At 37.5% G+C, this 15,696-nt stretch overlaps 1 protein-coding gene across 2 annotated transcripts in view; it reads left to right on the forward strand.

The window, feature by feature from the left end:
* The window catches only part of LOC150078544 (UV-stimulated scaffold protein A-like), a 418,082-nt gene that overhangs the window by 96,327 nt on the left and 306,059 nt on the right, over positions 1 to 15,696 (forward strand). For both annotated transcript variants that reach the window (XM_090384753.1, XM_090384754.1), the window contains exon 5: positions 9,752 to 9,872. In XM_090384753.1, the coding sequence (XP_090240879.1) occupies positions 9,752 to 9,872 (121 nt within the window). The remainder of the gene's footprint in view (positions 1 to 9,751; positions 9,873 to 15,696) is intronic.

The following is a 15,696-nucleotide window of genomic DNA, read 5'->3' on the forward strand; positions in this document are numbered from 1 at the left end:
GTATAATTATGATGGGTTTTAATTGAATGCATACCAGAGAAGCAGTCTACAAACAAAATATAATAAATCTATAAACAATTTATGTTTGATAGCCAATTAAAAGGATTTGAAATAAAAAATATTGCAAAAAATTTATTAATGAAAAGGTGACATAATGAGAGATGTGAAAAAAGCTTTATTGTTTATTTAGGTATTTCAATAATGAAGTCTGGTGACAACTCTTCTTTTTCTCGGCGTAGAAGTCTTTGTAGCATCGAATCTCATGTAAAATTTCCATACCTTGATGCTTATTTCAACATTTGGATCTCCATTCGTAATTGCTTGGCAGGCAATGTCAGCCCCCCCCCCCCCCGAAAACTTTCTGCAATTCTTCTGTTGAAAATTCTTTTGGTGCCACTTCAGAATTGTTTTCTTCTTCTTCATATGCAATTTGCTCGTAAATTTCAAAGAGAGTTGAATAATCTAAGTCATTTGCATGTGAGTCAATGCAGTCATATACATTGGCGATGTCTAAAGTTTCGAATTCCAAGTCTTTTCCGACCTTCACAATGTCTTCGGCAATTGTCTGAACTTGCAATTCAAAACAAGTGAAATCATTGCCAAATGGGGCAAAACATGCTGCAACAGAATGCATGTCGTTTGGCAGTGATTTCTAGCCAAGATGCAGATATATTTTCGATTGCATTCCTGATGTTATAAAATGTTTGTAAAGATGATGATCCCACTCCTGTTGAAGCTTCATTTTCTTTAGAAAAAGTTTGCCGCAGATAATATGCCTTGATCCATGGGTTGTAAGAGAGACATTGTGTTAGATGGAAGAAAGCATATTTTTACATTGTCATTGAGATCAGAAATTTCAGGTGGATGGCCTGGTACATTATCTAAAAGCAACAAAATTTTGAACTTCATCTTTACAGTGGCGATGTCCAAAGTTTTTAATTCCAAGTCTTTTCCCACCTTCATATATCTTCAGCAATTGTCTGAACTTGCAATTCAAACTGGTTGCAGTTCAAACAATTCAAACAAAAAATGGTTTGTGAACCATTCTATAAATGGTTCTCTTGTAATCCATACTTTCTTATTGGATCGCCAAATTAAGAGCAATGTGCTTTTCACGCATCCCTTTAGAGCCCTTGGGTTTCTTGCTCTGAACACAAGTAGAGGATTCAATTTAAAATCCCCAGATGAGTTTCTACCCAAGAAAAGTGTTAAATGATTTTTTGATGCCTTATATCCAGGTGGGGCCTTTTCATTTTCAGCTAGAAAAGTTCGTGAGGACATTTTTTTCCAGAACAGTCCAGTTTCGTCAACGTTGAAAATTTGTTCGTCCTTGTAGCCACCTTCTTCAATGAAGTCTTTCAATTCACTGGGAAATCTTGCAGCAGTGTCTTTGCACTTGCACTTTCACCTGAGATATGATCACTGTGAAGCCCAACACGGTTTTTAAAGTGGAAAAACCAACCAAGACTGGCTGTTATATTTCTTTAGTCTCCTCCTCTTCATTTTCTTGTTTTTCCTTCAGTGTGTTGTAAAGGCTCATGGCTTTCACTGGAATGATGTTTTGACTGAAAGAAAGTCTCTTTTGATTACAATCTTCTATCCACATTAATAAAAGACATCGCACATTAATCAATAGCAAACTTCTTTGCTTGGTTATCACTTTCATCATGTAAGATGCTGTAGAAATTCCCTGCTCTTTATACTGATCCTTCTTTCGAATAATCGTTTGCACTGATACTTCATTCATTCCATTTTCCCACGCAATTTTAGCATACGATGCAACATCTTCGTGGCACTTGATAATATCAAGTTTTTTTTTTAATGTAAGCCATTTACGTTTAGTAGCTCCACCGTTTTCATTACTCTTCCTTTTTTGACTCATCATTTTGTATTTAAAGGGGTAAAACGTAAATTATGAAATGAAAAGCTATCACCATGTCGTCAGGATGGAATTAAGAATACTGAACACTGTTGCAAGGTGCTGCTGGCTGCCTGAGGGAAGCTATTGGCACGTGTGCATGTGAGACAATAGAGTTGGCACTGCAGCATATATGTATGCGTACCTAGGCTACGACAAAGCAGTGTATATATAGAGTACATATCTAGGTTATTGAATGAGTTTTAATATGTGCAGTAAATTTTCCACTTAAACCTAATTGAAACCCAGGCTGTTTGAAGCCGTGTGAAGCAAGGTATTGTTGTATATATAGTGATGAATAAACAGTATTCAGGTGATTATCCATTGTCATCTTTTTTCGGTTAAGTTTGTAGAGGGTATTTTCTCTGTTATTAGCATCAGCTATATGGTGCTAATGAACTCCTGGGCTGCACTGGCCAAAAAAAAAAAAAAAAAAAAAGAGAAAAAAAAAAATTAATTAAAAATAATAAGTAAATAAAAATATATAAATTACCTTTTTGATTTCCTCCTCATCCTGGGTATAACCTCCATGCACAAGTACATGGTGGGTGACCACCCAAGTGTGAACCAACGTATGCAGGGGTTGAGGTGTGGCACCCACACCACATGGACTAACACCGCCCCGCTATGTTACCAGGCAGTACTAGGTGGTAGATGACTCTCATCAACCAGTGCAATACCACCACTTTGCTTATTGGCACCTTGAAGTGGTGGAACCCATGTTTAGTCTCCAGAGCTAAGTTCCGGTCAACCCTTCCCCATTTCTTCCATCATGCAGTATGATTGATGATGTTTGAGGATATGATGAACATCGTGGCGAGATCCAATATTCCTTACATTTCGAGGGTACAGCTCTAAAATGGTGTTCGCAGGCCGGCCGCTAGTTAGTACACTGGACCAAACCTATCGGTAACTCTCTAGGAGGCTTCCGGATCAGCTAGTGTATAATCTTGCAACCTCAACTCTGCCAGATAGTGACTGGAGGGAGTCCGAGTAGTGTGTATGTGGGGAGCATTGTCGAGGCCACGTTATGTCAAGGATCTGGGTATATTCTTACCATGTGTACGCCATATCCAAAAATTTCATTACTTTATACAGCATATCCCACCCACTTTTTCTTACTATTGAATACACCATGAATTGTCAAACTAATAGAGCAAGCTTATCTGTGAAAAGAACTAAACCTCCCAAGCACTTCCTAATTCATTTCACAAATATACGTGGTCTCAACTCTAATTTCAAAGATGTCCATTTCCACTTGCAATCTGCCAAACCCCATGTACTTTTTCTGACAGAATCTCAGTTATCGGTTGATTCAACTGCGGCTCATCTCAGATGCCCAAATTATTTGCTGTATGATTCCTTTTGCCTCAAAGGTGGTACTTGCATATGTCCGTTCTGATATTCCCTGTCAGACACTTCGCAATTTGGAATCTCGTCTCTTTGATCTTCTCTGGCTTAAAATCTCTCTACCTCATTGTGTCAAATTCATCTGTTGTCTCTACCATTCTCCCAATTCCACTAATCACTTGGAGCTCTTTGACTTCCTCTCTCTTTGCAACTTGACTTTCTCCAGTCCAACTTTCTTAACAGTGAGGTAATTTTCCTTGGTGATTTTAATGTTCACAACTCCAGCTGGCTTCCGTTTTCTAGTCACACCAACCCAGCTGGTCGAGATGCTGAGGCTTTTTCAATTACTAATGACCTTGCACAGATTGTTCATTTACCTACAAGAATACCGGACAATCATAATCATACAGCCGGTATGCTTGATTTTTTTATATGCTTGATCTTTTTCTCACAAACAACCCTAAGTACACGGTCGAAGTGAGTGGTCCTTTAGGCACTTCAGATCATACCCTGGTCAGTGTCTCTTCTCCAATGGAACCTTTATCTCATGGCTATTCCCACCCTCGTGTTGTTTGGCGTTACAAGAATTCAAAATGGGATGACCTGGGAGACTTCTTTTCTTCTTTTCCTTGGTCGGATTGTTGTTTCAAAACTTCTGATGTCAACGTTTGCTCAGATCGTGTCAGTGAAATTATTCTTGCAGGAATGGAATCCTTTATCCCACACTCCACTTTAAAATCTCATCCTTTATCTAAACCTTGGTTTTCCAATAAATGTGCTACGGCTGTACAAGAGAAGAATGTTGCATATCGTAATTGGCTTGTTTCTAATTCTTCAGTTTCATTTTCTGCCTACACCAAAGCTCTCAACAATTGTAAAGCAGTTATTAATCAGTCCAAACTAGAGTTTGAACAGGCTAAGAGTAGAAAACTTGCTTCTTGCCCTAATGGTAGCGGAGCATTCTGGTCTCTTGCCAAAGCTATTCGCCGCAACTTTTGCCCATCTCTGCTCCCACCTCTGTCCAAACCAGATAGTTCTGTTGTCACTTCAGCCAAGGATAAAGCTGACTTGCTAACATCCCATTTTTCTTCCAACTCATGTATTAATGATCTTGGTAAAACACCTCCCACCATTCCCAACTCGCTCCATTCAATGTTTCATGTGGTCTTCCATCAAAAGGATGTCAGAAGGATTTTGAAGAATCTTGATGCTAAGAAAGCTCCAGGTCCCAATGGTATTTCTCCACTTGTTCTCAAAACCTGTGCTTCTGAACTTACTCCTATTCTTTGCCGCCTTTTTTTCACTTTCTTATTCCAAAGGTGTTTTTCCTTCTGCTTGGAAATTTTCTCATATCCAGCCAGTTCCTAAAAAGGGTGACAAATCCCTCCCATCCAATTATTGTTCCATTGCAATTACTTCTACTCTTTCTAAAGTAATGGAGAAATCAATTAACCGCCAACTCTTAAACTACCTAGAAACCTTCCATCTGATCAACAATTGCCAATATGGATTCCGTCAGTGTCGATCCACTGGTGATATTCTGACTTATGTTATCCATTTATGGACTAATTCAATGGATAGGTTTGGTGAAACACAAGTAGTTGCTCTTGACATCTCAAAGGCTTTCGATTGTGTTTGGCATAAAGGTCTTCCAAACAAGCTTCCATCTTATGGTTTGCCAACTGTTTTTGGTAACTGGTTATCCAGTTTTCTCTCTGATCGCTCACTGAGGGTGATGGTAGATGGCTCTCTGTCTTCTAACGCTGGTGTCCCCCAAGGTTCAGTTCTTTCCCCCACTCTTTTATCTTGTATATTAATGACCTTCTTCCATTGACTGGAAATCCTATCCATAGTTTTGCCGATGATAGAACATTGCATTCCACTTTCCATTTTGAGAAACCTTGTCCTGCTCAATCAGCTTCAACTTCCCGAATATCTGCTACCAATTCCTTAAATGCTGATCTTCAGGCATTTAAGGAATTGGTAAATGGATTCTGGTAAAATTGGTAAAAGGAACTGAATTCATAATTCTCCAGTGGGGCAAAGACAACTTAGTTGACTTCAATCCTTCTAAAACTCAGTCTTGTTTTATATCTCGCAAAAAGGATTCTTCTGCTCCTATGCTTATCTTTGGTGACACTCCAATTTCTAGGCAAAATGATATCTCTTTTGGGGATTATCCTGACTTCTAATCTCGCACAAGCACATTACAAATATTGCTTCCTCCGCATCTAAAAAACTTGGTTTTCTCTTTCACTCTTAGCATTACTGTTCTTCCAAACAGCTGTTCATATGTACAAATCGCTGATCCACCCTACCATGGAATATTTTTCCCACATCTGTGGTTCCCCCCAAAACCTCTCTCAGGCTTCTTGATTCTGTTCAGAAGTGGGCAGTTAGGTTAATTAATGATTCATCTCTAACAGAGTCTCTCCACTCACTGTCTTATAGACGTTCTGTGTCTGCTGCATACCTCTTCTACATATATTTGGTGGAGGTTGATAGCCTAAATAGGTTTAAGGCTCAGCTGGACAGGTATTTTGAACGAACAGAGGGGTGAAGTGGAAGTGGTTTTTTTTTTTGGCTGATGCTGCATAAGCTTGCTTTCTTGCATCAAATGCCTCTACTAATGCTAATGCTAATTTCCATGGGCACTGTTCTTCTGAATTGGCTTCTTTAATTCCCACTCTCTCTTTCAAAACGGTCCGAACATGCCGCCACCAGCCAACATCCATTTACTGTCCAACTTCAAACTCACAGAACCAACTTTTCATCTTCCTTGTTTATTCATTAAACTGCAGGTTTCTGGAACAACCTTCCTTCATACGTATTTCCTGAAAATTACAGTCTACAGAAGTTCAAGTCCAATGTCAACAAATATCTTCTTTCTTTCTTCTTCTCAACCTCCAACGCAAGCAAGGTACTAAGTACTATAGGTTCTAATACCTATCGTGTTTGGGGTTTACATAAAAACATATATATATATTGAGGTTGAAAGGCACAGGGAAATTTTGCCTGTCTAACCTCAAAATATACCCATTTACTAAATAATACATTAAATATGTATTATTAAATTAATATTTTTATAATGAATTGGAAATCATATACTTTTTATATTTCATAATTAATATTTATAATTAGTTTAGATAGGCACTCTCTACCTTGCCTACCCAGTGGGAATGTCCCTGTGATATAGACAACTGCAACATCCATAGCTGTATCAACAGACACTCTAATCTCCTTCCTGACAACTGCCAATATCTTCACATAAAACCTAACTTCAGTTACTCTAAACCATTTGGTTTATTAGCTTGCAATTATAAGTACTTATCCACCAACTTAAATAATTTCACCCCAGATGCCAACAGCTGCATATGTTATCAACCAAACCTACAGCCTTATGTCAACTCACATTACAGACACATTATTACAAGAAATCTAGGTATTGCCTGTAATAATGAACCAGAAGCTCAGAAACATAATGGCACATGGAATTAAATTCAGACTATATGAGCACTACAACTTTACCAAGGTCAAAAAACAAGTATATCAAAACCTACTTAACTTCTGCTTAAAACTTTCCTACAAATATGACACTCCTATAGAGGCATTCCAAATCTGGATCAATACAGTACATGCTGATCTTTTCAACAATTATGAGACTGTATCCTCTCTCCCAACATCTAGCAGTACTTACACCTTCTCCAACATCAAATCCCACTTAACAGAATTACATAAACATTTCATCATAATTACAGTAGACAAGGCTTCAAATAACTTTGCTTTTATCTTTTAAACCTTCTATTATCAAACTATAATAGCAGAACTTAACTCTAGTACCACATACAAACCTGTTACCAAAAATAGTAGTATCATCACAAAGAAACATTGCTTTCAGCAAAAAATTAAATATCAATTTTAATAATTGCAACTCTCCTTACATTTATTTTATCCCAAAATTTCATAAAAATTCCATAAGTTTCAGATTTATCGCATCCTGCAAAAACAGTTATTCTCGGAAACCTGGAAAAGCACTGGAACAACTCCTTAAACCTATCTTAAGCATTCTTCCCAACAGCAGAATCATTGCAAATAATCAGCCAGTTATAGAGGCCCTAAAAAATCAGTGTTTTACTCACATATCTAATTTTGACTTCAACAGCCTGTTCACTAGCATAGACCTAAAACTAGTAATGAAAGAGCTTTACTGTAAGTATAAGCATATTATAAACTGCAAACCAGACTACTGGAATAACTTAACCAACCTATCCATATTAAACAATTACTGACACCACTGTCTATCTACAATCTAAGGGTACACTTATGGGTAGGCACCTCCATAGCCAGGTGGGAAGGAGCAGCAGTGCGTGCAACACGCTTCTTGATTAGACCAGAGTTTGAGCCCATCACCACAAAATACAGAGGATGCAGAAAGGTCAGGGAATTACCACTGTATATTCCCAGACCAATATGGCATTAGTTGCTAATGCTCCTAAAAACCAAATAACAAACAAACAAACAAACACCTATGGGCAGCCCAGCTAGCTGTATTCTAACTAACCTCTACTTATTCTTCTCAGAAACTGCCTTACCTGTAGATTTATGCATGTTTAGATACATCGACAACCTGCTAGTTATCAACTGCAAAAGTTTCCTGCAAGACTTTGCTCACATCTACCCTCCAGAGCTCACTCTAGAAAAAACTAATAGCAATAACCATGCTGTATATTATCTAGACTTGGATATTAATCTCCATAACGCCAAGACTACCATAAACATCTACAATAAACGTAATGCATTCAACTTCAAAGTAGTCAATTTCACACATTGGCACTCCAACATTGCAAAGAAAATTCATACTAACATTGTCCTCATGCAATGTATAAGAATAGTAACTATATGTAAAACCCACAACTTAGTCACCCTAAACATAAAATACCTCTATAACAAATTGCTGGATAACAAGTTTCCAGCAGCCTACCTACACTTTCATTTCAATAAAACTCTCCACATTTTATTTTACAAAAAATTAATCAGCCAGCCGAATATAAAATGTGTAATATAAAGCAATCATTCTCACCTATCAGGCCGTGTAAATATGTACAGTATGTGCCTCTTTGGTGTCTCATAGTCTGAAAAACTTGTGCCACCGATTGGCTAATTAACTGGGGTTTACTTATTTAAAATTTGATGTATATTTTCTTAATTTTAAAACCATTTTTATTTTTTTTTAACTCTTTATATATTTGGATATCTGCTTAATTTTAAAACTTGTTACACATTAAAGGTTTTAACCCTAAATAGTAAAAAATGTTTTTTCCACCATTTTCAACACAATTGACTTACACTTGTAACCTGCTCCCAGAACTTCATTCAGGGTCCTACTAGAGGAACAGGAATCGCAACCCCAAAACTGCCCGAGCACTACCTTTGTCACTCTTCCCCATTATACTATTTGCTATCCTTAACTCTATTTACTTTCCTTCTTGAGCGCAATTAGGTTTTCGAAAGTAATCAAGATTCTATTTTCTACTATATTCTCTGTTTTCGCCTTACAACAAGTTCAGCGTCTATATCGTGATACTTTTACAATTAATTGGGATTCATGCTACTTGCATTTAATCCATTCTCACCCAATCATAATTCAGTGTTCTATTACTTCCACTTTCCTACACGAGGTCGCTTCACCTCTACACATACATGCCAACAATTAGCGGGAATCTCCTACGCTGCGTACGGTTATGCACTTCGCGGCCCTCTCCCCAGCTTCAGCATGGAACATTAGTAAGTACCACCTCGATCCACAAATTTATTTTAATTCCATCTCATTCTTTCTTCTCATTGCTTTTCTCTCTTTCTTTGAATATTATTTTCTTAGTTTTTTCACTTTTACGCCAGTTGTAATTATTATAGTTATTATTATTAGTATATCTTCCACCTCTGTAGGGTCAGCTGCGAGATATTCGTCAGCTTTCACACATTCTCTTCCCACTTTTATTCGTCCATTATCACAGTAATTTACGCTGCACTGAGTATATCTCATGCTCAAAACAGAGGCCCTTGCTCATTTGTTGAATTTCCCTTGGTTTTGGCAGCTGACTCCCGAAGAGAACGCCAAAATCATCGTAATTGCAACAATGAGTAATTTCACATTACTAATTTCATCTTTTTTACAGGTTCTTTCTTGCAATTTTTCTTTACTAGTACTTTCTTGTAATTTTACTATGGATTCAACAGATAGTTCTTTAGACTACTCTGCACCTTATGCCTAAAGGCACTATGTATATTTTTTTCTATATTCCTTATAGTTGCTAGCAGTATAGTTATATAGTTTCTTCTACTATTAATGTAGTAATCTAGAACTACAATCCCTTATACTTTTCATACTCTTTTATAAGTTTCATGCTCATTACTCCCTCTCTTAAAAACATAATATTATATATATATATATATATATATATATTTTTTTTTTCATAATTATAGATAGACTTCAGCGATGCACAATCCCGAAGCATAGCCGAAAGAAACAGGCAAGAACAGGATGAACAACATCTTCAAAACGTTATCCAGAATGCTGTGAATAAAGCTATTAAAGAAATGCAAGGTATTCTGAATGTTTTTCAGTGAAAACAGAGAAAAGTATGTCACTTTGTCAAAACCAATGGTGAGAAATTATTTGAAATGGAAAGCTATGAAGGAATACATTATTTTTAATTGCACTACCCTCAGAAGATTTTCTAGTGTTAAAATTGTAAATAACTTTGAATTGCTGACACAAACCACACAGTATTTTGTTTCTGTTGTTTGAAACAAGAGAAGCCCTTTTTTTTTTGTTTAGTAGCTATACTAGGGTTATCCAAAAAAAAGTAATGCATACTGCCTATTGGGTCATGGCTGTGTTGAGTGCAGTTATGACCTAACACATCAGGCAGTTAAACAGAATTCACGAAGGAGACTGCATATGAAGGTTTTAATGTAAATGATGTTATAAAATAAACTCATTTTAAATTGACTGCATTACCTCTGGGTTAACTCTATCATCAAACTAATCTGATTGTTCAGTTATTGGTATTTAGATCCCATATAGTGAGTTCTCAGGTGTTAAGTTACTGCCAGACACAAACTTTCACTAGCCTTGATAAATGTGTCCTAAAAATATAAAGGATCTTTGTAAATGTGGCAAGAAGTAACCTTTATTAGCAAAAAGCCCTTGAGTGTCTGGAATAAGTATACAGGAAATAAATATTGCTACAACTGATGAAATGGTAAAATAAAACTTTATTAAAAATATACAGTGAGAACTAAAAACAAAAATATAATGAGAAAATGTATGGAAGCTATTAAATTACCAAAAGTAAATATACTAAGAGCCATAGAAATGAAGACTGAGCGTTAAAACAGATATACACCAAGTAGTTCTCAGTGCGATGTGTTCCTTTATCAACTTAGACCAGAAGGTATGACATACATCATTAAATCCTGCAGAGGTGTGACATATGCGCATGTGCTAAAACCAAACTAATGCTGAACATGGATGGCGAAAAAGGAAAGAAGGAGGTAGGGGAGAGAAGAAACAAACAGCCAGTAGACTCTGTGCAGGTAGGATGATGCATGTTTGCCATGTTATTATCTTGCCATTTCTCATCATGTTGCAGAATGACCACTTCTATAATCGAGTGTATGCTGGTTCCACAATTGCGATTAATGTTGAAAACTGCCACAGCTATATGGAGCGCTTCTAACCACGAATGATAATGAGCGCCATGTGCATAGTCCAAAATTTCAACATTATAACAGGTTAAAATTTACATGTTGCTGACACCAATATTGTTCTGCAATAGCAGAGTGGGTAAAAATAATTCTTTCACAATATAATCTCAAGGTCTCCTCTTGGACTCACCAATGTAATGAACCCTACAATCCAGGCATGTAATCCGATAAACTGAATCTGCTCATTGCAGCAAGAGAATTAATAATTTAGCCCTAGAGACCATCGATTGCATCTTCCTGTCAGAGAGCTGAACACATCCAATATGGAAGTGATGTAACACCCTTGCACGATGTGCAAATGTGCCCGGATAGTTTGGGGAGGGATATAGGCAGTGTCAATAAACTCAGTATTGCAATCAGATCAGGAAACAGACTTATAATGTAGTTTGAATCTATTGAAAACATTTTTTTTGGGGGGAGGATATCCACACTAGATAAATATGCCTTAATTTTGGAAATCTCAGCATCCTTGTGAATAGCATTGTCACAATGGGTGGTGGTCTTCAGGATAACATAGTAATTGCATAATCAATGGTTTTCAATTATGCAATTTCTTACCTCAGGACCACCGATTACACAATTGGCCATGAGAAGAGAAACTTCACTTTCCTGTGTTCCAGAAGAAATCGCTACAGAAATACGTTTTAAGGTGGCAATGATATTGAAAATGTTCGATCAGTTACCCCCAACCTGCCTTGTATATTCAACAAAATGTGCTTAGTTCTTTATATAAAGATTGGGATATTGTTGCCTTACTGGCAGATGAAGGGGATTGTACTGTGGTGTTAGTAGTAGTAGTAGTGGCATGTGATGCAAGAAAGCAAATGTATGAGCTTATGCAGCATCAGCCAAAAAAAAAAAAAAAAAAATCACACCATTCCCTCCAAATGCCTGTCCAGTTCCTCCTTAAATTTATTCAACCTATCAACTTCCACAACGACAGATGGAAGTTTGTTCCAGCAATTAACCACCCGCTGGCTAAAGGCAAATTTCCGCACATCTATTCTACATTTGTCCTTTCTTAATTTGAATTTATGCCCCCTTAGGTTCGTAATCTGAACAAGTGGAAGGATCCCATCAGAATTCAGCGTGCTGAACCCATTCAAGGCCTTATACACCTCAATCAGATCACCGCACAGGTGCCTAGTCTCCAGCCACTGCAATTTGCAGAACTTAAGCCTCTCTTGATAAGAGGATCCCTTCATTCCCCTCACCAATCTTGTTGCCCTTCTCTGTACACGCTCAAGTAAATCTACATCGTTCCTAAAATGAGGCCTCCAGACCTGTACGCAGTACTCAAGGCGTGGCCTGACCATTGCCTTATACAGAGGGATAATCACCTCCTTTTCCCTGCTAGCAAAATTCCTATATATCATTGACAAAACCCCATGACCTGCCCTGGCAGCCTGTCTGCATTGCTCAGAAAACTTCATATCTGCCTGCACAATTACTCCCAGGTATTTTTCATTTTCTACCACCTTAAGTGTAGTACTACACAGTTGGTATGTTTCTCTGGGGTTACTTCTACCCATATGCAGTACTTTGCATTTGTCAAGGTTAAACTTCAGTTGCCACTTCTTAGCCCATCTGCCCAAATTATCTAGATCCTGTTGCAGTAGCACACTGCCATTACTGGCATTAACAACCCTGCCAACCTTTGTATCATCTGCAAACTTCGACACTAAGCCTGATATACCTTCATCAATATCATTGATAAATATACAAAACAACAGTGGACCTAACATTGTACCCTGTGGGACTCCACTAATAACATTAGTTCAAGAAGAGCAGCACCCATTGATTACCACCCTCTGTCTTCTCGCACTTAACCATCCTTTTATCCATTGTAGCAACTTACCCTTAATACCATTCTGCTCCAATTTGTACAATAGTCTTCCATGCGCAACAGTGTCAAAAGCTTTCCTGAAATCCAAATATATGATATCAAAATTATTTTTTGCATCCAGTTCCTTTGTAACCACATCATAATATCCTATCAAATTTGTCAGACAAGACTTTCCTTTAACAAACCCATGCTGTGTCTGAATTATTGCTGCAGTCTTGTCTAGATGATCCTGCAATGCATCTTTAACCAGCGACTCCATTATTTTACCCGGAACAGAAGTTAAACTAACTGGTCTGTAATTACTCATGTCACCCTTCGATCCCCCTTTGTGAATTGGGGATACATTTGCACATCTCCAGTCCGTGGGAACCTCCCCTGAGTCCAAGGATGCTCTCATAATTATGGCTAAGGGTTTGCTTAGTTGCTTTGCCGCCTCCTTTAATATAACTGGATAGATCCCATCCACCCCAGGTGCTTTTCTTACGTTTAACTTCAACAGTTTCTCTTCCACTTTGCTCTCAGTTATTACAAAATCATTAAGTATCCTGCTACAATTTGATAACCTTCTGCCATTTTCAAACCTTAATAATTCCATACGTGTGAATGTAGATGCAAAATACTCATTCAGTTTGTTTGCTATCTGAGGAGGATCATCAACAGTTGAACCATCGATGTCAAGTGGACCAATCAGATTCATCCCCTTCCTTGAGTTTATATAAGTAAAGATATCCTTGCTGTTTTTCTTAGCATCTTTTGCCAAGGATTTCTTGTAATCTGCCTTCGCCTGCCGAACCTCCTTTGTGACCTGATTACAGATTAACTTATATCTGCCATAGGCTTCTGAGTCGCTTGATAATTTATATGCATCCCATGCATTTTTCTTCTCTGTTACGAGTCTCATTAGTTCATTTGACAACCATTTAGGTTGTCAACCCATTTAGGCCTAAACCTTGAACAATATTTCTTAATAGGTATGAAACTTTTAGTAGCATCCACGATTAATTCCTTGAATGCTTTCCACTTAGAATTTACTGTTGGTAACATCGTCAGTTGATCCCACTGTACAGAATTTAAAAACTGTCGGAGACCACTGTACTCGCCTTTACAGAAGCAAAAACCCTTTCCTTTACCCCTGATGGTAATTAAATCTTTAAGTAAATCCCACGTCAGTACACTGTGATCACTGTCACCTAGTGGTTCTTTTATCTGCAAATTCCTAATACAGGAATGATCACTGCTGATAACCAGATCAAGAGTATTACTTTCTCTGGTTGTATCTCGAACATGCTGCTGCAGAAAACAATCATCCAATAAATCCACAAGTCTGACTAGTGTGTGAGTGCCCAACCCACAAATTCCAGTCAATATCTGGGAAGTTAAAATCCCCCATTATAAGACATTCCGATTTACTAGCCCACTCTATTTCTCTGTACAATTGTTCATTGTACCCATTCAAGTCATTAGGCCTATAACACCCTCCTACTCTTATTTTTGCTTTCGCAGTGCTTATGTCACACCAAACTGACTCAACAGTGCACTGTTCATCTATATCAACTGGATGCACTTCTTTTGATTTTATGTTTTTCTTTATTAACAGCATAACACCTCCTCCCTTCCTATCCTGTCTATCCTTTCTGTACACATTGTACTCCCCAAATTCCAGTTCGGCATTCCTTATATCTGTGTGACACCACATCTCTGATATCCCAACAATATCCGCCTTTGATGTCTTGACCAACACTTCAAATTCATCAAATTTATTTACTATACTTCTAGCATTGGTATACATGCAAGTATACATGCACCTATTGACAGAACAGATTATATTCAAAAGGCTGTGTCTTTGCTGCAGGCCGAGCAGATGTATAAATGTATTGATGATGTTTCTATTAAAATTCTTAAGAAATTAGTCTGTGGTGAATCATTGGTCTATTCATGGTATGTTGATAAGAAATTAGTAAATCTGTTTGCTGGAAATTTCATATGATGGATTGCCAACTTCTCCAATTTTATGGTTTGCCAAAAATACAGAAGCCACAGTAATTGTGCATTTCTCTGCATCTGATTGTTGCTTTCTGTTGCACCTCATATTTGGGGTGCCACAGAAACATATTTAAACATATTGCTGGTTTAATACAGACTATGTTGTAAATAGAAGTGTTCATTTCCTGCTTGTTATTAAAGATTTTAATATTTTGGAGGATGAGATCATGGTTTCCTTTGACATGGTCTACCTGTTCACATCTATTCCTATACTGCTAACTATGTAGATATCCTGGGGTATGCACTGACTTATAATTAGTAAACTGTTTTTGATAGGCAATTGTTAGACAGGGATCCCACGTTGAAGGATAAGACCTCTCTCTCTCTCTATAGATAATATTTGTGATGCCTTAAATATGTATTTAAGGCATCACAAATATGTGTTTAAGGCATCACATATGTGTTTAAATATGTGTTGTGTGGTCATGTTTAGTGACTATATAGGCAGATTCAAGGTATGACTATGGTTGCCCCAGTTAGTGCTCCTATTGCTAATATTACTGTGGAAGCTTTGGAAGAAGACATTTTTGAATCTGCTGGTTCTATTAGGCTCTGGCATTTGATGAATTTTTCTCCCAGGTCTGGGTTGAATGGTGGAGCTGATATGGAGAGGGGGGCTGCTACTTTGGAATTTTTTGTGGAGTTGTTATTGATCGATTACTTTCTTCATTATCATATGTGGACAATGTGTTCAGATGAGGAATGAGTCAGAAGTGCTGCTCTTCCATTATCTCATTTCCTTGTCTTTCTATATTTCCTTCATTATGGA

Source organism: Mastigoproctus giganteus, chromosome 11, assembly GCF_048544385.1.
Source record: "Mastigoproctus giganteus isolate SK-2022 chromosome 11, ASM4854438v1, whole genome shotgun sequence".
Lineage (NCBI taxonomy): Eukaryota > Metazoa > Arthropoda > Arachnida > Uropygi > Thelyphonidae > Mastigoproctus > Mastigoproctus giganteus.